General features: G+C 39.3%; 10 protein-coding genes across 10 annotated transcripts; 3 read left to right on the top strand and 7 right to left on the bottom strand. All coding sequences in view use genetic code 12, as the record gives it.

The window, feature by feature from the left end:
* Positions 1–1369: 1369 nt before the first annotated feature.
* On the bottom strand, positions 1370–3541 carry AIM3 (Aim3p; the record flags this gene model as incomplete). The annotated part of the gene is made up of 1 exon (XM_064994658.1): positions 1370–3541. The coding sequence occupies one exon, from the start codon at positions 3539–3541 to the stop codon at positions 1370–1372; it is 2172 nt and encodes a 723-aa protein (XP_064850730.1).
* A 1990-nt stretch (positions 3542–5531) lies between these two features.
* On the bottom strand, positions 5532–6644 carry DASC09_010540 (uncharacterized protein; the record flags this gene model as incomplete). Its single annotated transcript, XM_064994657.1, has 1 exon — positions 5532–6644. One exon carries the CDS (start codon positions 6642–6644, stop codon positions 5532–5534), a length of 1113 nt encoding a protein of 370 aa, XP_064850729.1.
* Positions 6645–6938: 294 nt separating this feature from the next.
* Positions 6939–8432, bottom strand: DASC09_010530 (uncharacterized protein; the record flags this gene model as incomplete). Its single annotated transcript, XM_064994656.1, has 1 exon — positions 6939–8432. The coding sequence occupies one exon, from the start codon at positions 8430–8432 to the stop codon at positions 6939–6941; it is 1494 nt and encodes a 497-aa protein (XP_064850728.1).
* A 515-nt stretch (positions 8433–8947) lies between these two features.
* PET8 (Pet8p) lies at positions 8948–9854 on the bottom strand (the record flags this gene model as incomplete). The annotated part of the gene is made up of 2 exons (XM_064994655.1): positions 8948–9763; positions 9828–9854. 2 exons carry the CDS (start codon positions 9852–9854, stop codon positions 8948–8950), a joined length of 843 nt encoding a protein of 280 aa, XP_064850727.1.
* A 576-nt stretch (positions 9855–10430) lies between these two features.
* MIX17 (Mix17p) lies at positions 10431–10892 on the bottom strand (the record flags this gene model as incomplete). The annotated part of the gene is made up of 1 exon (XM_064994654.1): positions 10431–10892. The coding sequence occupies one exon, from the start codon at positions 10890–10892 to the stop codon at positions 10431–10433; it is 462 nt and encodes a 153-aa protein (XP_064850726.1).
* A 1279-nt stretch (positions 10893–12171) lies between these two features.
* Positions 12172–14673, top strand: VPH1 (H(+)-transporting V0 sector ATPase subunit a; the record flags this gene model as incomplete). The annotated part of the gene is made up of 1 exon (XM_064994653.1): positions 12172–14673. One exon carries the CDS (start codon positions 12172–12174, stop codon positions 14671–14673), a length of 2502 nt encoding a protein of 833 aa, XP_064850725.1.
* Positions 14674–15276: 603 nt separating this feature from the next.
* DASC09_010490 (uncharacterized protein) lies at positions 15277–16293 on the top strand (the record flags this gene model as incomplete). The annotated part of the gene is made up of 1 exon (XM_064994652.1): positions 15277–16293. One exon carries the CDS (start codon positions 15277–15279, stop codon positions 16291–16293), a length of 1017 nt encoding a protein of 338 aa, XP_064850724.1.
* A 984-nt stretch (positions 16294–17277) lies between these two features.
* Positions 17278–18309, bottom strand: THI80 (thiamine diphosphokinase; the record flags this gene model as incomplete). Its single annotated transcript, XM_064994651.1, has 1 exon — positions 17278–18309. One exon carries the CDS (start codon positions 18307–18309, stop codon positions 17278–17280), a length of 1032 nt encoding a protein of 343 aa, XP_064850723.1.
* Positions 18310–18676: 367 nt separating this feature from the next.
* SWT1 (mRNA-processing endoribonuclease) lies at positions 18677–20437 on the top strand (the record flags this gene model as incomplete). Its single annotated transcript, XM_064994650.1, has 1 exon — positions 18677–20437. The coding sequence occupies one exon, from the start codon at positions 18677–18679 to the stop codon at positions 20435–20437; it is 1761 nt and encodes a 586-aa protein (XP_064850722.1).
* A 473-nt stretch (positions 20438–20910) lies between these two features.
* DASC09_010460 (uncharacterized protein) lies at positions 20911–21534 on the bottom strand (the record flags this gene model as incomplete). Its single annotated transcript, XM_064994649.1, has 1 exon — positions 20911–21534. The coding sequence occupies one exon, from the start codon at positions 21532–21534 to the stop codon at positions 20911–20913; it is 624 nt and encodes a 207-aa protein (XP_064850721.1).
* Between the last annotated feature and the right edge of the window lie 792 nt (positions 21535–22326).

Here is a 22326-nt window from a genome sequence, read left to right as displayed (position 1 = left end):
GAAGAAGAAGAAGAAGAAGAAGAAGAAGAAGAAGAAGAAACATAATTTTTATTTAAGCTTGCAATTAATATATATTAGATAAACCTTTACTTCTGTCTCATATTTTCAAAGAGTGAACTGATCTGCGAGCTTATCAGACGAAAAAAAATGATTTATGTTCTTTGGTCTTTTGCATTTCCAGCAGGCAAAGTTGACCGATTATTTTGGGACTCATTTGAAGCAGCATTCAACACACGACTATTATGCGTGCCACTATTAAATTCCGGTGGTGTCCCCTATCCAGAGATCTTAACGAAGCAGTTCGCCGATATCAATCAGGCGTACTCGATCCTCCGTCAAAATGGCAATCTAATGTTTGCGATACTTCTCTCATACTGTCATTTGCGTTCCTTGTGTTGCCCCTTTTTTTTTTTTTATTTTTTGCTGATTAATTTCGTTTCTCTTCGCTCGAAATTCTACAATAGTTTCTGTCAAAGTCCCTCCATCCTCTTTATCTTTAAATAGATGGTAGAGATCCAATAATAACTCGGGATTCTCTATACCTCCACTGCCACCCGTCCAAGTTTCCTCTTCTCTAGAAGCTTTTTATAAGCTCCTTAATAATGCTTTAACCGCATTTCTGAAAGCATCTCTCTTGAAATGACAAATTTCCGAAGTACTTTTAAGCCAGGACCTATGTGCTACAGTGAGGTTATATACAGGGTGATTGCGGTCTGTCTGGTTTAGGAAAGGAGAACCATCATACCAGATCTCAAGTAATAAACACTTGAATAAATACCAATTATAAGGATTTATACCTTTATAATAACAATAATTCATTTCATACATTTGTTTGTGATGTATTGCTAACTTTGGGGAGAGGGGGGGGGGGGGGGTTTCATAAACTAATTGTACCTACCCTATTTGGGTATACGTTTTCTTACCAGTAGTGATGTTGGTACAATTGTAACAGTACTAGGATGTCATCTAAGTATGATATGCGAAAATCCGAAACCTTAAAGCCTACATCGCTCGCATGAAATACGTAGCTTCTTTGATGATATTATAAAGAAATCATTTTGGTGGCAACCGATGCCAACTTTTTTTTTACTGGATTATATACATTTCGACGCTAAAGATGGGTTGTTTAGCTGTATTATATTCATTATAAGATGCTTATCTATTCAAGAGTAATAGACCCAAAGGAAATTTTTTTTTATCTCACTTATCCAACTTCATCAGCGTATGATATCACACAGAACTGCTGCACCATAGTATAAACGGGACCAGTCGAGATCCTACCTATAATTTCTGTATTTTGAGATTCTGCTTCTTGAAATCGCAAAAATAAATGCTAAATTCTGTAAATCACAAAAGACTTGGCGATCTCTTAAGAAGCAGTATCAGCAGCAGACTTCTTCATAGAGAGATGCGTTGGTTTGGGCTTGACAACTGGTTTTGGCTTCGCTTTCACCTCAGGAGCCTTTGGAGGAACTTCAGGGACTTTCGGTTTACGCCTAGGGGCTGGTACTGCTGGCTTTGGCTTAGGAGCACTTGGTGCATCAACCTTAGGCTTAGTTTCAATTTCTGCTACCAAATTTCTTGGTCTTGGTACTGGTGGTTTCTTTTGGCCTCCAGATGTTGAGATTGTAGCATTAGGTTTTGGCTTAGGCTTTGGTATTGGTATTGGTTTTGGTTTTGGTTTTGGTTTTGGTTTTGGTTTCGATAAAGGTTTTTTAATTATGGTTTCATTTAGTTCCTCGTCAGCCTGGATTTCATTTGATACATTATTACTTTCAGAAATTGACACCGGAATAGGATCCACAACAACCTCTTCAACTTTCTTAAAAGTTCTTCTACGATGGAACTCAAATGGTTTATTCTCCTTTTCCTGCACTCCTTCTGGATCTTTGAGCTTTACACAGCCCTCTATACCACCGTCTTTAAGAGTAGAAGCTCTGACAGGTGGCGGCGGAAACGCTGTTTTAGGTACCACGGGAGGAGGTGTAGGAACTTCTCGCTTTTCAGATTCCTTCTCCTCTTCACTTTCCTGTGCCTGATTCTCTCCGGAATAAAGCTTATTTGTCAAATACTCGTTATATTCCTCCGCTTTCTTCAATTTATTCAAACGTTCTTTTTCATCTTGTTCCCTTTGCTGCCGAACTTTTTCAAACACGTTCTGACTTTTCGCCACAGGCGCAGTGGAGTTATAAGGTCTAGGAGGTGGTGCAAACTTCTTTAGTGATTCGGTGGAGGCAATAGGGCTCGTCATTTTCCTCGAGTTTTGAGGTTCGGGTGTTGGTGTTGATGAGTTTCCAGGGGTTTGAGGTGTCGGTCTAGAAGGAGGCAATCTCAAAGATGGGCCGGTAGTTGATGTAACAGGCATATTTGGTTCTGGACTTTTGGCCACAGAGCTTTTGGTACCATGAGGTCTTGGAGGTGGCGCAAAGATCTCCTTGGTATTATCAACCACTGGTCTTTTTAAAGCTGGTGGGACAGGGGAGGTTTCCTTGGAAGCATTATTTGAGGAAGAAAAAGAAGAAAAAGAAGAAGAAGTGCCTCTTGATACTGGAGGAGGGGGGATTACACGAGAAGGCAATGATGGAGGAGGCTTGGTAGTAGCTTGCAAGTTAGTACCGCTTCCCGTCGTTTCCCTGGCTTGTAGTGAAGCACGATCCTCGAGAACCACAGGGCTCGGAGGGTTTGTATCCGTTGAGAGTGGTGCTGTTGGTCTGGCAGGTTGTTGTTGAATGGTATTCAAAGTAGCATTTTTTGGTTCTGGTGCAACGTCAATTTTTTTGCCCCTATCTTTGTGTATTGGAGGAGGAGGCAATGCAGAGATGTCAATCTTCTTCATAGTAGGTGGGGGAATGGCTGCGACCGGTATGGCAACCGGTTGAGATTGAGAAGGAGGCAAAGGCACTGCAGCTCTTTGGTACCCGAAATCACTGACCGTGTTTGAAATAGATTGTGGTTGAGACAGTGGAGAAACGCTTGAAAAGCTATTGATTTTCGGCACCAGACTAGTCGATGATCTGAATTGTGCCAATAAATTGGTAGGCCTGGTGACTTCATCGCTGGAAGCCTCGAAATTATAGTGTTGTTGTTGTTGTTGTTGCTGATAATGATGATAACCAGGCTGAGTAACTGAGCCTTGAGAAATTGGTGCAGCTTGCGATGATATAGTTGTTTGTATTGGAGTTGCCTGATATGCTACAGAGGAAGCATAAGTTGGTTGTTGAGCCTGAGGTTGATTCGTGACAGAACCCCCCGAGATTGAGTGATGGGTAGGAGGCGAGGCAAACGATGTTGGTGTAGTGTAACTTCTGGTTGGTGGTGGCCTATAACCGTAAGAGGTAGAGGAAGCATTTGATCCCTCTGTGGCCTCATCCTCGCCTTCCTTTTTATTGTTCTCTTGGTTCACACCTTCTTTGCCTCTAGCATTCTGCACCGCTTTGTAACCGGTCTTTGTCAAGAATACCGTGCCCTTAGCTGTCCCTTTGATGGTTGCAATACCAACCTTCTTGAAAGTACCTTTGTTTTCACTCCAGAAATCAGACATGCTAGAGTGTTGGTGTCGTTGGATCTCACTTACGGTAGAATAGTATATGAAGATGTTGTTTGATTTCACCACCGATTTGTTTACGCCAGTGCGAGTGCGCGTAGTATATACATATAATCAATTACGTAATCAGAAAGCCTGGGGGCCCTCCCGCCAGCATACATGATTATTATTATTAACACTAAAGATTATTATCATCATTACCGTGTGGGGGAGGAGAGGAGAGGGGGATATTCCCTCCCCTTCAATTTTGGTTGTCTGTATCATATACGTCTTTTTGCTCTCATATATTACGTCTTTTGCTCTGCATATCTACGAAACATAAATGAGCAGTGAAAAAAAAAAAAAAAAAACAGTCCGGATGCTCTTGAGAACTCCCGCGACAATATAATAGGGAAGCTTCCATATTTCTCAAACACTTACTTATTATATTAACTAATGGACTAGATAGATTAGAAACAGCGTGTCATGCTTCCTCGAGTAACAAACGCCGCCTTAGTACATCAGAATTCACGGCTTCGCCACGTAGGAGCTTTCGGAAAATCTCCAATGCTCTGGGGAAACCAAATCTGGTCGACTCAACTTTTAGTAAGAGGTCATTTCACATATATGTAATATTACAATAGATGCACATACCCCTATTATATGTATAATTGATCAATTGTATAGTGCGAAAGAAAGCAACGAGGTTAAAGATGGAACATATTTGGAAAATGAGGAATTCCTCATCCAGATTTATTTTGGTATCAAGAACGTGTGTCAAAATTTAGCTCTCCATTTATCAGATCACTTAGATTACAAGAGAAAAGTCTTTTTGGATTTTGAGGCCTTTGTCACTACACACAAATATTCAATGGTTATAATGGTTAATGCGATGAAAAGAACCCTCTATATAAAGGCCAATGAAGAATCAAAAATTTCAATGACATTCATCACTCTTTTCTTCGTTATACTCCAGTTGCAAAGCAGAATATATTAGGATATGAAGTTTCCAGTCACCATTATTTCCTCCATACTTTTTTTTTTTTTTTGCCTCTGCTGCAGTCGCTGCTCCAATAGATATTCCAATCGACAGATGTTGAACAAAGAGATTTGTTCCATCACCACCAACCACCAGGACCACATGGTCCATAAGGATTAATTCATTTGTCCAATTTCCATTATATTTAGAGAAGCCAAATTCCTGATTCCCTTTTTGCTTTTATGTTTTCTTTTGCCCTGGAGGCGAAATTATGTAATTACGCGTATCCATGTGGTGACAACGATGCAACAGGGAGGGAGAGCCCATACCCATCCATATTCTGTTTCCCAAATCTTCAAGAAATAAATTGACAATTTCATTCCTCTTGGGATTTTATGAGCACCAACCTAAATAGAAGCGAAGATTCAAGAAAATATTAGACCGAAAAAATAACCATGGTTGCGATTGATGCTTCTCCAGTAATTTTCCATCCCCATCCACAAGATACTGTGCGATCTTCGATAACTATAGTCTTGGATTCCTATCATGACCTGTTCAAAGAAGCGTGTCCTGATCCTTCCGCAGAATCTGCCAAAAGTGGTTTTGCCCTGATCTCCCCCATCTAGAACACCTTTCTTCCGTCCTTGAAAATCCCAATGGTCTAATGCATCCCTTGTTTTGGCTTGAATTTTCAAATTATGTTTGGTGGTTTGTAATGATGGAAGATAACCCCTTATAGCTAGGTATAGAAGCATAGTGCACTAAAATAATAATAATAATAGTAACACAAAAAAAAGCAAAGCTCCTTGTCTTCCTAATGATGGAATATCATTTGGTGCAGATTGTTAGATATCAAACGATATTGAAGCCTGATAAAATGGGGTGGTTTAATTTTTTTCAATGGGACTCACATTCTGAATCTTTCATAATCACATTAGATCTGACGAGAATATAGTCAATCATCATGTTACACAATAACTAGAGAGGAGATGATCTTCAAAAATCAAAATTAGCCCGCGAAATCGTTAGCTAAAGTGTTTTATAGATTTCGAAAATATAATCGCTAATATTCAATGGAAATTTGCTGGTTTTGCTATGACTGCTTGATCTGGAAATATCCAAACCCCCACTATAAAATTGTATTTTTGCTCCAGCGCTGTCCATGGAAAAGATAAGGTTGTTACTGATCCTGAGTTTAGATATCCTCAAGGAGCGGAAATCAATTGTTGTTGAAGCATAGAAATGCGAAAATAATATATCCGTTATATCAATAAACCCAAAAACATCAGTATCATCATCATCACCACCATCACCACCATCATCATTCTGCTTATTTTGCTTCCTCTTGATAATCAGATGCACATATTGTTTTAGATCCTCATTAGCGACGTGGATCTTCGTGCTACTTAATGCATTCAATTTCGTTAATATATTGAACTCTATCACCAAATCGCCAAACCTTTGTAGTCGTTGTAATGCATCTTCAAGAGATGATCCAGCAATATTGCTTGAAAAATGATGATTGAACACCAAATCCACGGTTCTCAATAGAAATTCCTGGGTCGGTAGCCATGGTTGCAACATCACACTAGCACCAAGCTTGAGCTCACACCATTTTAGGAAAGTATGGGTGAGTTTCGGTACTGAAGTTCGAAGAAGAATCAAGGTATCAAAGGGTTTCCGATCACTATTGTCTGTCGACTGGGCAAAAACAATGATTTGCCGTTTCAAGTTGAGTTCTCTAGGAAATTTCACTAATATGTAGCTTAAAACGTAACTGTTCTGTTGCTTGTCAAGTAAAGTCTCTTGTTTAAATAGTATCAGGGTATGGGACTTAATATACCGTGGTGTTAGGGCTTTTTCGTTGGAGATGCTTCTTCGTGGTGGCCCTATCGCTTTCGACTGTAACGCTTTGGTTATCAAGACACCCGATACTTTAGAAATTCCATTAGTACCGCTGTAAAGAGACTCTTTGTAGATATCCCAGGCGATTCGTGAGATGATGGTCTTAAGCTGGGAATAATAGTTTGGCGTTCTGTTTTTGCGTGTCGCGTGTTGACGTTGAAAAGATTCCGGATGAAGGATGGGGATCTGCAGGGCTTTGTATATCTTCAAGTACTCATCATAGAAGACGTCAGACATCTTTTGGGTCTAGTGACTACGCGAGTCGTTAAAATATAAGGGGATATGTCCTTAGTTTATCGATATGGTGATAAAAAAACTATGGCTACAGCTATTGTTTACATGTTGTTTTTTTTTTACATTTTATCGTGATGCAGGTCACCCTGTCGGGGGCCTCAATATTACAAGTTCATGATTTATCTCCCCTTTATTGTAAAACTCAATGAAGTGTATTTATGTCTCTATAGCTCAGGGTCTATACTATAAAATGAATAAGAATAATAATCATGAAAAAAAAAAAAAAAAGCTGAATAATCAGAATGTATTCAATTCTCCAACTTTCTCGGCGAAATCCAAAACCCTTTGATCGTCTCCATATTGCCCAATGATTTGCAATCCTGTAGGGTATTCACTGCCACTACTATGCCATGGAACAGAAATCGAAGGCAATCCAGTCAAAGAAGATGGGATCAAAAAAGCATCGTTGACATAGGCACTTATAGGGTCGACGTTCCTTTTATTATTAAGATCTTCCAACTTTGGAGCTTTAGTGGTGGAAATCGGGGCAATGATGAAATCCACAGACATAGCGTCGATCTCAGCATTTTCAAAATCCGTGACTGTTAAAGCATTGGGCATTTTAAAGATTGAATTGAATTCATTTCGGAGTCGGTCTCTAATAGCTTGGGCCTTCCGAGAATTGTCTCGGAACTTTTCGGAGCTCAAATTGTAATTTCCAATTAATAATCTTTTCTGGACTTCATTGCCAAACCCTTGGAGCTTATTTTTGGAAATGAATGATTTATAATCTTCCGAACCATCGGTGGCAATATTAGAATACCCGCGTTCTACCCCCTCGTACCTAGATAAATTGGAGGCTGCTTCAGAATAGGCAGTGGCAAAATAGGCAGGGATCGATATTGGTAGACTTGGGATATCTACCGGGACAATAGTGTACCCTGATTCAAACAACTTGGAGGCAATTAATTCTAATGTCACAAGGATGTCTGGAGTGACTCCTTTGGCTAAGTAATCTTTGGAAATCCCGATAGTTATTTTTTCTGTATCCTCAACTCTGGCAAGCCTTGTAACAGTCTTACTTATTTTCGACCTCACTTCATCACAGATAGAGCTTGGATCTTTTACATCGCTCTGGTTCAACACATCGTAGACTTTCCTGGTGACTCTCAAACTTCTCGCCAAAATACCCACAGTATCCAATGAATCAGCATAAGGAAGTACTCCGTATCTAGATATCCTACCGTACGACGGTTTGAACCCATAAACTCCACAATAAGCTGCTGGTAACCGGACTGATCCCCCGGTATCGCTACCCAAGGCAAAATCACACAATTCGGCACTTACCGCTGCTGCTGACCCACCAGAAGACCCGCCAGGAACATACTTGTGCTTATCTAACAAAGTTTCACTGGACTTTTCATCATCATACATGGGATTCAAGGTCTGACCCGTGAAAGAGTGGGTGTTATTGGCTCCCATGCCAAACTCATCCAAATTGGCTTTACCAATGATTACTGACCCGTTATTTTCTAATAATTCTACCACTGTTGCGTTGAAAGAAGCCTGATAATCTTTGAGAATCGCTGACGCGCAAGTGGTGGCTTCATTTTTGGTGACAATGTTGTCCTTGATAGCGCAAAGCGTACCAGTCAACGGTCTATCATCATCAATGTTGGAGAGAATCTGGTTACGCAAATCATTGACGGGCCTGGTGGAGATGAAGATGTTATATTTCTTCTGAGCGTGGTGTATTCTGTCAACCTTCGCCAATATTGCGTCCTCCAGCATCTTAAAAACAAAGAAAGAAAGATAACACAAGAGATAACATCGTGGGATCTCTAGAGATAATCAAGTGAACGAGAAGTGTTGGTCACCGGGAAATTGCCATGCGTTCTTCCGTGAGGTGAGGTGCGATTAGGCACATACCCCGATTACCAATCGCTTATCAATTACACCGTTCTCGGATCAACATCTCTTTATATATGGCGACAGCTTTACATACATACATACATATTGCCGAAATACCTGTGGTGTGAGTGGCTAGGGTATCTGCTGACAGGCAACGTTGCAATGGACATTCTCGATGTTATCATCCCATAACATTTGGCACTACGGTGATTTCACTGGGCACACATCATCTTGGTATACGTTGGAAAAACTCTTTCCAGTCATATTTATTAGAAAAAAAAATATGTTGTCTTCAAAAACAAGAAAAAAAAACAAAAAACTTTTACAATTCATTAAATAGGAAATAGTCATTCTATCAATATTTGCAATTTAACTAATAATCTAAGAGGTATATATCACTCCAATTTATTTGCAGATTGGCCATTCAAATTCCCGCTCACAAGCTCGTAAACTCCCAAGAAAATCGCTCCTCCTGCACTAATCCACATGGTTCTAGGACCAATGCCTCTAAAGAAACCTTTGATCCCATCATCTTGGATGACGCTCTTGGTGATTTCCATCACACTAACTTTAGATTCGTGTAACATAATTCTTGTCTTGATGACATCCAATGGGGTGGTGACCGCCGCAGCAAACCCACCGGCAATCGACCCACAAATCGAGCTCTGCCATGAGCTCAACCTTTGCTTATTCTCGCTTCTTGCCCAGCGAAGCTTCATGTACTCATATAGCGGGAATTGGATCACTGTGAATGGGATTTCTCTGAAGATTGTAACCCCCCAGCCACGGTACAAACCTTTGAAGACCCCTTCACCCGATTGGTTGGTGATAATATGTTTTAGCGAGTGCCAGGATGATGAGAAATGTGATGCCTGGGTGCGCTGTTTAATGACTTCTGCTGGTACACGGACGGAACAAGCAGCAACTTCCCCAGCAGACGCAGCAATCAGATGGGTCAAAATGTTGGCAAGACCCTCATTACCGTTGGTATGTTCAGAGATTATTGGATTCAAGTTACGTTTGAGCCCGTCATAAGTGATGAAAAATAACGACGCTGATGGTGCTGAGGCGACAATGGCACTTCCAAGACCTCGATAAATCCCTTTCCATCCCCCGTTGGTGAAGAAACCACCTTTCGCCTGAAGACGAGTTTTTATGGTGTCTATTGGGAAGAATGCCAAATCTGTGGCAGTACCAGCACAACCACCACTCTAGAGTAGAAAGATTAGTAAGATGATGAAGTGAATATTGGAAAGTTATCGTAGAGCAACGTACTATTAATGAGACAAGATATGGATCCATTATATATATGAAGCTGGATTTCTGTTTCTTCTAGAATTTTATGTGAAAAAAAAAAAAAAAAAGAAGAATAATTAAAAAAAGTGAACTGAAGGGAATGACAAAAATGAGTTTAGATGGGAGTGGATGCCCAAAAGATTAGTCTGAAGAACTTAAAAAAAAAAGAGTGATACAGAGGAAGTTATCATCCAGGTTGAGAGTAAAAAGGTGTGAGTTATTGTTGATTCTCCAAATTTTTGTTCTTCGGTAAAAAATTCACTGCGGTGCGGTTATAATTAATTCCATTGGATGGGAACATCTCTTGTATATTATTAGTATTATATATCAATATGGTATATATTGATACTATTTACACCGTAGCTCAGCATCGCCAATTCACTTACGAAGCTTTCAAAATATGTAACTTTATCATTAACTTTCTCATTCATGATTAAACTTATGTACAAGACCAAAAATATATCGATTATTCATACACGACTTTTTGAATTTTTTGTTTTTTTCATTCGTCTTTTTTTAATTGTTTTAGATTTTTTCATTCTTTTTGCAATTGGAATATGTTCAAATTAGTTATATCATGGTTTAGTATTGACGAGCAGCTTCTTGACAAGACTTCAATTGTTGCAAGTACCAGTCACAGATTTGCATGTTACCGCTGTTGTCGTCCAAACATCTAGTGAAGTTTCTGGCGTCCATGTCACAAGCCTTAGCTTGTTCTTGTTGAGCTGGGGCAGCTTGGGCTTGATCAACTGGGGCAGGAGCAGAAGAAGAGGAGCCACCAAACATTGAGGTGATCCCAGCACCAATGGTGTGACCAACGGCGGAACCGACGGCAACACCAGCAGCAGTAGTGGCCATTTGGGCAAACATACCTGGTTGTTGTTGGGTTTGAGCTGGAGCGGCGGTGGCGGCTGGAGGAGGAGCTTGCTGGGCGTGTTGTTGAGGATAAGCAGCAGTGGAAGCTTGTCTGGAAGATGTAGTGGATGGGGATTTAGCGGCTGGTCTGGCAGCAACGGCTGGTCTTCTACCGGATGATCTAGGCATTTTCTATTATTATTATTGTTGTTGTTATTGTTATTTGGTTATCACTTGGTGGATCTTCCTATTTGGTGATCAACAAACAACAAGGAGTTATTCCAATTAAATAGAAGAAAAGAAAAAATTTCTGGAGGATTCCAATTTGGGGTCACGTTTTTTGCCTTTTTGCCTTTGCCACCCGGATGTATTTTTTGTGTTTTATTTATTATGCCATCCATCCATGTTGGCTCCGATGTCCAGACATGTGTGGCGACGAGGAAACACCGGACTTTATGATTATCGAATGGCCATTTTGTATATTGTTTGTAAACTGTTGACATGTGGCCACTCAATACCCTTTATACAGTATTTATGCGTAGCCGATCAATCTTTATTACAGAACGCCAACAACAAGTGCTGACGACGCGACTTGACAAGAAGCACGAGAGACCTCACCTGCCTGACCAATGTCACTAGCTAAGTATGATATTGTTGAAAAAAAAAAAAACAAAAAAAATTGGGTATCTACTCAAAGATTAAGGTTATCTTCTCGTTCCTCGGACAGTAAGGAATTGCTCAATAATTATCAATGCTCTCTGTTTGCAGACTATCCAAGGTCTTTTGATAGACAGTAAGTAGAGTTATATCTGTTTATTAAATGGCTGATTGGTCAACACTTTGGCTGATGATCTCTACGATTCTAATAAACTTTTCAATGTATCTCTGTATCATAAGAATCTATCTAGACAATAATACAAATAACAGTAACACACCACTATCAATGCGTGAAGCGTATCATGGTGCGTTTACACCCAAGCCCCTTTGGGCACTATTCTTACTATAATTTTTTGGTGATATATTCTGCCAATATTCTATACTTCATGTATTTGAAATTCACTTGTTATATACAAACGGTCTTTCCCTGATGTTGAGGCCAGACCTTACGACATTTGAAAACAATTGCCGCGCATTGGGTGAACAACACAGCGCAGAGCACTTGTCAGTATTTTATTGTAAGGCAATAGACCTTTTAATAATCTTGCCGCTCCATCTGGGTCAAGGAATGATGAAAAGCAATCCTCTATTCACTCGATTATATATTGAAGGCAACCCACGGTTTCCTTACCTTGTTAGTTCATTTCCGGAATAAACCCAGATATGAAATCACCGGGTAACCGGTAATATCATTTTCCCTAATTTTTTTTTTTTTTATTGCTGGCACCGCTGGTTGTTTGTTATGAAGTGTCTTATCTCTAGATATAATCTAAGTGGTTTCTTTCGCACATCAACACAACCGCTATCAGCTATGGAGTCTACTCAAATAGCTCTTGGTGGACAGGAGGAGGAGGCCATTTTTCGTTCTGCGGAAATGTCGCTTATCCAGTTGTTCATACCTCTTGAGACAGCTCGTGAAACCATGTACACTCTTGGCTCCCTTGGACTTGTTCAGTTTAGAGACCTTAACAAGAAAGTCAACTCTTTCCAACGTTCATTTGTGAAGGAAATTAGAAGATTAGACGAAATAGAGCGTCAGTACCGTTTCTTCAGAACCCAATTAGACGATTATGATATCCCATTGATAGAAAACCCATTCAGAAACACTGGTATGGATAATATTCCAAAAACTTCTGACGTCGATGACTATGTGGAAAATGCCAAAATTCTTGAACAAAGAATAACCCAACTCATTGAAAGTTTGAAAACTTTGGAACTCAGGAAGAAGACTCTTGTCCAACAACGTTACATGTTGGCCACTGCTGAAGAATTTTTTGCTGACGATTCTAATTCCGGTGACCAGTTAAATGTTGAATTTGTTGCTGGGATTATTCCCCAAGAGAAAATCGTCATTCTCGAACGTATTTTGTGGCGTACCCTTCGTGGGAATTTGCTTTTCAAAACTCACGAAATTATTGAGCCTATTTATGAGCCAGAATCCAAAACCTCAGTCCGCAAGTCAACTTTCATTGTGCTCTCTCATGGTGCAATTCTTTTAAATAAAATTAGAAAGATTGCTGAATCACTCGATGCCGACTTGTATGACCTTGAATACGCGGAGCCTGCTAGATCTGAGGCCATGGTTTCCATCAACTCCCAACTTGCTGATATTGATGCTGTCCTTGACACGACAAATCTTACACTTCAAGCTGAGCTTACAGCCCTCAGTCAAGAATTATTGTCGTGGAATACAATTATTATGAAGGAAAAAAGTATTTATCAATCCCTCAACTTATTCAATTATGACAGAAGCCGTAAAATCCTCGTGGCTGAAGGTTGGGCCCCAACTGCGGATCTACCAGCATTGCGCCATCATTTGTTCCAAGTTAATTCACCTTCATCCAATGGTGCTTACCAAGATTATGAAGATGAAGATGATAGCACTAGCTCTTTGGGATCCTCAGGTGCAGCTTCTCGGTCTGCGGAAGGCGACTCTGAAATTACCACTATTATCAATATTCTTTCAACTACCAAGCAACCACCAACTTATCACCGTCTCAATCAATTCACTTCAGGATTCCAGGCAATTTGTGATGCCTATGGTGTTCCAACCTATCGCGAAGTGAATCCAGGTTTGCCTACTATTGTGACTTTCCCATTTATGTTTGCGATTATGTTTGGTGATTTGGGCCACGGGTTCATTTTAACCCTCATTGGACTTGCTATTGTGCTTAACCAGAAGTCATTGTCAGAAATGAAACGTGGGGATATTCTTGACATGGCCTATTCTGGCCGTTACATTGTGTTGCTTATGGGCGTCTGCTCCTTATACACTGGTTTCCTTTACAATGATATTTTCTCCCTTTCCATGACGTGGTTCAAGTCTGGCTGGAAATGGCCTGAGAATTTCAAGAAGGGCGACCTAATTGAGGCTAGGCAAATAGGGGTTTATCCAATTGGTATTGATCCAATCTGGCACGGCACTGAAAATGGTTTGTTATTCCTCAACTCATATAAGATGAAATTATCAATTGTGATGGGTTACCTCCACATGTTGTATTCTTATATGTTCTCCCTTGTCAACTTCGTTCACTTTGATCTGATCATTGATATTTTCGGTAACTTTATCCCAGGTTTCCTTTTCATGAATTCTATCTTTGGTTATTTATCCGTGCTTATTATCTACAAGTGGTGTGTCGATTGGATTGCCATTGAAAAACCGGCTCCAAGTTTACTAAATACCTTGATCTCTATGTTTTTGTCACCAGGTACAGTTGACGAGGAACTCTACAGTGGACAGGCTCCACTTCAAGTTTTCTTTTTGATCATTGCATTGATTTGTGTCCCATGTTTGCTTTTCCTCAAGCCATTGTATTTGAAACGTCAAATTGACAAGAAAGCTGCTTATGAGGCGCTCACCACTGATGTCGTAGAAAACGGACATGCCGTCCACATTGAAAATGACGACGATGATGAAGAAGCAGGTGGTCATTCCGAAGAATTTGGAGATATCATGATTCACCAAGTTATTCACACTATTGAATTCTGTCTCAATTGTGTGTCGCACACTGCATCTTATCTTCGTCTTTGGGCTCTTTCTCTTGCCCACGCCCAATTATCCCAAGTTTTGTGGAGTATGACCCTTGCGAACTCATTTGGAATGACTGGTATCTTTGGAGTTGTAATGACAGTTATCTTGTTCACAATGTGGTTTGTTTTAACGTGTGCTGTCCTCGTGGCTATGGAAGGTACGTCAGCAATGTTGCACTCTTTACGTTTACATTGGGTTGAAAGTATGAGTAAATTCTTCGAAGGTGAAGGTTATGCATACCAGCCATTCAGTTTTAAGACCGCCTTATCTTCAGAACTTTGATATTTTTTTATTTTTTTTTCCCCTCCCCTCATATATACCGTTTGTCAATGTGAGTTCTGAACAGTCAACCAAGCCTCATTAAACTATAACAGTATAGTAAAAGAACTCTAGGGATGTACATACGCACAGTTAGGTATTCCTTGGTAGCAGGTAAGATGGTTGGTTGGTTCTTTTTTCCATTATTCATGAAGAGGCTTCAGTCACATACTAGTTATTATTAAATAAAAAAAAAAGAAAATTACATTATTATTAGTAACGAAGCTTGCTGTAAGTCTTTGCAGATATGCTGGCATATATTGGGCATAAATAATTTTGCTGTATTTAGTATGTCTTTATTTACTTCTACTTTGACCCCATTCTTATCTCTTCTTTTTTTACGGTTAGTAATACACGGTACAATCATGCGTCAAGTTTAGTTTTGAACATATATGCTAGATGTAATATAAGTGTGATCTCATCTTAATCACTTAGGAATGAGATGGTTATATTAATCGGTAAGATAATGAATGATATAATTGCAGTGGTATTGAGTCGTCTAGAAATCGTAGCATTATTACTGTATTGTTCTGGGGTCTTCTGGAATCTCGCGGAATCTTGTAGAAGATGATGATGAAAGTGAAAGATATCTCATGGGAAGGTGAAATCAAGTTCAATTCTCCAAGTTATAATAACAAAAAAAGTTGGGCCAGCATATCAAGATTGGATAAATCCTTCAGCACCACTGAATTGAAGAACAAAATAAGTTTCATTCTTCCAATCTTCAAGCGCTGTGCTAATATTGGGCATAGTTTACCACCAGACATAATAACGTTCCAAGGTGCCATTGAATCATTCATACTTTTATGTGAGGCTGCTTTTTTTAGCTGGAAAGATCCAACAGGAAACTATGATGGATTGAATAATAAAATCCAGAATTTTGTTGCTAGAATGAAAGTGCTTGATGAAGCTCAAGGACTTCTGAAATCTCCGTGGAGTCTCCCTGCTCACTATTTGGATGATCATTTGTGGGAGATGTTCAAAATCCACGGACCGTTATCCCAATTTTGCACCAACGGGCTTGAGATGGATAATGCCATTAGTAAAAAGCTTGACAAGAAGTCTCGTTATGGAGTCAAAAGCATAGCCAATGACTTTGGTATGTTGACTCTCAAAAGAAATGAGGAATCAATGTACCATAGCTTAGAATGGTCTGAAGAGAGCTTTGAAAATGAGTGGAAAGACTTCCTGTTATTGGAAAGTTTGCCACAAGAGTTACCAAAGAACGGTAAAATATATCATACAATGAACCACTTTCACCACAAAGTAACATCCAGTAGCGTCTCCAGTATTGTCGATTTCCCGCTAATCTCCTACCAGAATGAATTGCTCATGTTTGTTGCTGGTTTCCGAGATTCACAAAGTGGGGAGACCCTGGAGTATATAGTAGTAATCAAAGCCAAACATCTGGACAGCCAGAGTAAAGGGAATCAAACCTTTGCCACTATCAGCCTCAAGGAAGAAGATTATGAAATAAAGAATGATATGGAGTTCTTCGAGTGTCCTCTGATGGATATGATAAGTTTAAGACAGTACTTCTCCTGCTCAGGTGAGGACATTGGATATAGTTCTTTATTTCATTAGATTATATTTCATTACACCACACTTTTTAGATTATGTTTATTGTTGGATACCCACAATCTCAACAATAAACATTCGCTGCTGTGTGCCCCTGCCGGAAGTAAAGTAATCAGCAAACTCCCTGGTGATTTTAAGAGGGTTTCATTATTCAATCAATTAATTATTGTTGCTCTTTTTTTTTTTTTTTATAGACTTATGTTATTGTATGTTTCTTTTCTTTTTTTTTTTTTTTCTCCATTATTCTTCAGTTTGTCATCTTCTTATTATTATTCGATAAATTCTTTTTGTGCTGTATTCTATTATGAAATTTCATACTTCTAGAATTGTAAGCGAATTGAAATCTGTTCTAACCAAATGGTTCTATTGTAATGTAATATCTGTCCTATGGTATTCAGTGCCATTTTAAACAAAATTAAAGCCGAACCACCATTTTGGAAGACATGCATGCAACCTAAACCCTTGCCAAAGTCCAAGAGCTGCTTTGAAAGATGGCATTCAGAATATAACCAACGAAGGGTCCCCCCCCCCCCAACTAGACATATATTGAACGAAAAAGCTACCTTGGATCTCTTTTGACTTGAGTACAATGATTGGATGACAGTGCAAAACTCTATGACGGGGAGCCTATCATGGAATATGGCTTTGATGATGACAGTATGGTATGGCAGAGGAAGAAATCAGTGCTAATGACTATGACTATGAATACATGGCAGAGGAAGAGTATATTGAGGAAGATGGAACAACTATGGTTGAAGAACCTTTTGATGACTTTCCAATTCTTACTTTGAATGATGATGAAAAGTAGACTCAGATAAATCCGCTGAGAAACCAAAAAAAAAAAAACATTTAATCAACCCATAATAAATACTTTACATGATCCCAAGCATCCAACAAGTAACAGTCTGATCACGCCAGCGACCTTATAGTATCAGCGAAAAATTAACATTAAATTTATATTATATTATTATTGTTACCATAATATACATATCACCACTCTATATTAATTAGTAAAGCCCCATTACTCTTGACATAAACAACCCAATCATCGCCATCATTAATTGATGCACTACCATTCAACAACCGATTACTACTGCTAATGTTACCTCCCATCCCGCTTTCCCATTCTTCAACATCCCATTTAAGTCCCTTGGTAGTCAATATCACTTTCTCGAATATCGGGAGAATCCCACAGGTGTTTCCCTTCCATTTTCCCCCATTAGAGCTGTAATCCTTGGCCCATTCTTCCTTCATTTGACATGGCACCTTGATATAATTCTCTCCCGGGGGTAAATAAAATACTATATCTTGGTCCCCAATGTAATAGAGCTGCAAATTAGGAGACTCAGAAAATGATTTGTGTAACTGGTTCATCAGTTGGATAGTGTGATCGAACCGGCCTCCAAGAGCCCCAAGACAATTGACCATGATATCATGATGATGATTACCAGTAGATCTAACTGTCTTGTTGATATTGACCAATCCTATCTCATCATCCAATATAAACTTGCCAAACCCCTCCTCGCCTAGTTCTTTTCCCAACTTGAAGTACAAGTCCACCATCGCCAATCCTTTTTGGAAATCAGTAGCATATTGTGATCCTTGTTTTTTCACAAGCACCCCAAGTTTCTGATACGTTTTCTCCACATCATCTTTTAGCGAATCCAAGTCTCCAACAATAAAGTTTGGAACATAGCTGTTAATTTGTTCATTAGCTAGACAATAGTCGTGTAGCTGATTGGCTCCCCCATCAGCACAAACAATAAGCGATGCAGAGCGAAACAACTCTGAGAAAGCTTCAAATGGAAGGGTTATTGGCTGGTTAAGGATCAAGAGGGCTGATAATCGGCTGGTGATAGCAGTGGGTGGTACTCCCGGTGGTTTATTTAGAATGGTGGTTGATAAATCGTAGATATTGTGAGCTTCCACCGAAGAAGGGATCGTCACTGGGTCCATTCCGAAGTCAGGATTCTCGGTGACGATGTTCTTAGGGGTGGTATGATTGCTATTGTTTGTTGCCATTGCAATCTTCGACACATAGTACTAAATAAATAATAACAGGTGTAGACAAAAAATGGTGCAATATACCTAAAAAAAAAAAAAAAAAAAAATTGAGCGGGAAAATCCTAAATACGTCAAGAGACTCATCATCTTTGATAAGAGGAATTATATAAATATAAATATAAATATATAAATTCAAGTTGACAATCAGATAATATTGTTGCTTATTACTTTATTACAGTTGATTATATATTATTATTATTATTAGCATCATTAATATTGTTATTGATTTAGGCTCTTATTCTCTTTACACTTCTCCTGATAACAATTTCAAAGTGACAAAAACCGTGACCCAGATAAATAGCCTTAAGTTGAGATATTCTTGCTGATGTCACGAAATCCTAGCGGCCTTCGAAATAGTAGGCATCATAATGGGCGAGGAAAGAAAAATAAAACTCTTGACGACTTAATGAACGAATTGGACGATTTTGAAAGACAGGAAGTCCCAGAAAAGCATCAAAATCTCCATCTTTCATCTCCTGACGGTAGTCCAAACACAAAAAGATTCCGTGGTTCACAAACCCCAAATCCGTTAACCACGATCCCAGATGAAGATGGCGATCTATATATGGTATCTGCTGAAGAGTCCAGAGATATCACCAATTACGTCAATGAATCACGGAAAATAAATCAAACCTTACAATTGGTCGAATATACAAACCATAATAACGACCTTATATATGCCAATTCTATTGATGCCAAATGGAATGAATCCTCACAGAATAAACATAAACCGAAAGAGGGGCTCTTGAAATCTCGATACGCCGATGATAATTATGATGATAACGATGATGATGATGATGATGATGATTCTGATAAGCCCACCAAGTCGACAAAAAATACCGAGCCATCACCAATAGAACTTGACCGGCTTGCTCAGCGCCCGTTACCAATAATTCCTGATTTCCAGATATACTTGGTGGTGGACACTAATTTCTTTATATCGAACCTCAATATTGTCAATAACTTGAACCTCTTGGCGGTAAGATACCATTATCAATTAATTGTTCCAGAAATGGTGATCCAAGAATTGGACGGTTTAAAAGAAGGAAAACGAATCAGTCGTGGTCCGCGAGGGGAGGAAATCAAGATTGGTACACTTGCTCAGAGAGCCAATACCTGGCTCTACAACCAATTCGCCGCAAGAAGCAGTACCATCAGGGGTCAAACCCGTCATGAGAAAATCGACCGGTCTTTACGAAAAGACAATGCGATCTTTGATTGCTGTATGTATTTTCACGATTCTGTTAAGGAAAAAGGGTTGGTGATCTTGCTAAGCAACGACCGTAATATTTGCGTCAAGGCATTAATGGAGGATGTGTTGACAGTGAGTTTTGTTGAAGGGATTAATTCACAGTTTATCGGTGATGTGATATACAAAGAGGCTCAGTATAGAGTTGGGAGAACAGATTCTGTGGAAAAGCCATTTTTTGAAAATATAATACCTTCACAATCAAAAATTGTGAATTCTGAGAGACCGCCCCAGAAAACTGCTAACCCATATCTTAATTTGGGATCTCCCGAAAGATTCTGTGCCAAGATCTTTCACGATGTACAAGCCCTCACTCTTACACTATTCAAACACTACCTCCAGCGGCTCATTATATCATATGATCCTATATCAATTGAATATAGTGCTTTCCAAAAATGGAAACAAGAAATGACTTCATTGGACGCCGTATTTCGGATGATGAAGGCCCATTGGGCAGAGTGGAGTTTGCAAATGGTTTTTACCAGGAACACTCCAATGGCTTTTGAATTACAAGAAGCCCAATTTTACAATGGAATGAGGATGGATTTTGATTCTGATAGTTCATTGTTTTCTGTATGGGAGCTCGAAAGCGCGGGGAAAGAGAAGCAATGGAAGATATCAAAACCTCAAGAAAGGGTTATTTTCAAACCACCCAAGACGTTGTTTCAGATCAAAAAATTTTTGAAGTTTTGGTGTTTGGTGTTGACAAAGCTTATCTTGGTGTTGGATGATGGACAAGGCACCGACGGAACAGAAACCAGGTCGATGTGCATGTTGATGAAGTTTTGGGATGGAGCAGTCACGACTTACATTGATTCCGATTGGGTTGATATATAAGTGGACACTGATGGCTATAAAATATCTGAAAATGTGGTGGATAGATATATTCGATGCCACATTTTTCAAGTGGGCCTATAGATAGTAGGTGGACATCGCAGCCTTATTCTTTTGGTGTATCACGAGAGGAATATTGTCATGTTTGAGTAGGTTATGAATGGTATCAAATAACTGGCTAATTACATTTGTTATATAATTTTTTTTGTTATTTCATATTATATTATTATTATGAATGGCCAACAAAAAAAATTCCGACCCCACATAACTACTATTGATTGCCTGGAAACTGCGCTTTAATCACAATAGGAATTCCCTACCTGGCCCTCTTATTACTGCATCAACTTTAGTTTAGAAGATTAGGGCCCTCCTTTTGTTATAAAGATTGGATTTTTTTTTAGATAGAATAAGGGTGCCCTTGTGGTGGTGCAATTGATCATTGCAACAATCGTTACATAAATAATAACCACAGAATATTAATAACTGTTTTCGCCAACCTCTCGCTCCTTTTGTAGCTTCTTCTTGGTGATTGATAAATTGAATTCCATTAATTGGTTTTTCAAGCGGTCGATTTCCAAGTTATAATCATTGATAATTTCAACGTATCGTTCAATCACCGTTATGGAATTGATGATTAACGGGTTGAATCTCTTGGGAATAAGTTCGGCTGTCAAAAACTGCTGCAACTCTCCCAACAATTGCTGATGCTCTACGACTTGTACCGGAAAGCGGTTGTGAATAACTTCGTGGGGGTTGAGGTTCATAAGACTCTGGATTTTGGTGATCAAGGATACAAAATATTCATGATTCGCCAACAACATCAACTTTCGGGCCTCAATTGACGACGGATCAGGGTCATTGATATTATTTGGAGAGTCCTCCAGTACTATACTATCCCATAGACCATACTGTTTGAATAGTTCGATGATCCTTAGAAACGAAGGATGGTTGGAGATGATGAGTTGATTGAGATCGTTGTTGACCTTCGATAGTCTCGCGAGATACGAGGGGGTGGCGTCATCAAGTTTGTGTTTTGTGTTTGCCACTAGCTCCAAATAATCCAACCTTTGGCTGAGTAGATTGTATGTTCCTCTATCCATTATATAATGTGTTGTTGTTGGCTGTTAGTACAAGGAGTTTCCCCCCACAGAGGCTGGGGATTTCTAACAGGGAACAAAAAACAAACTGGCGCGGTTCAGTCACGTGACTGTTCTGTCAGAACGAAATTAGTTGTTGTTGTTATTGTTGGCGGTGGTGGAAAGAACACTTTATATATATATATATATAAGCCAGTCTGGTTTATGTTGTTAACCACTCTCATATAAGACACACACCCTTTGATGCTCCTTTTTTTTTTTTTGGAATTCGTAATCACAAGAACTCCCCATTTCAAACTGTTAATGTCGATAAGTTTCTTCAACCTCAAGAACATTGATAGCTGCAATTAATAATTAATACAACAAACCATCGTATCGTCAAGTGCTTGTAGATTCAGTTCTTATTCTGTGTACTTTTGCCATCCCTGACTGACCTGACCATCCTTGTTGATGAGAAGAGTTTTATTTGTGTGTACACGCCGTCATCGTCGTTCAAACCGCTGCTGTTTCAGGAACTTTTGTAAACGAGCAGTTTTTTTCTTTGATTTTCCCTTAGGAAAAAAAAAAGAAGTTCGGTAATTCTGTCCCCAATTGACGTCACGTTGTTGTCTTCGAGATGATGACAAGATAATTAATTCAATTATATGTGTTGCGGCTGTTGGTTATTACGACATTGTTATACTTGTTCACTGCCTCCCTGTCGTCTGAAAAAATTGCTATAACTAGAGGCTCTCCTAGCTGATTCTCTCACAAATGTATTCATCTACGCTCTGAAATCAATAATTGAAAAAAATA

This window comes from Saccharomycopsis crataegensis, assembly GCF_037102585.1.
Source record: "Saccharomycopsis crataegensis DNA, jcf7180000000073, whole genome shotgun sequence".
NCBI lineage: Eukaryota > Fungi > Ascomycota > Saccharomycetes > Ascoideales > Saccharomycopsidaceae > Saccharomycopsis > Saccharomycopsis crataegensis.
This window is presented reverse-complemented; position numbering and strand designations above follow the sequence as displayed.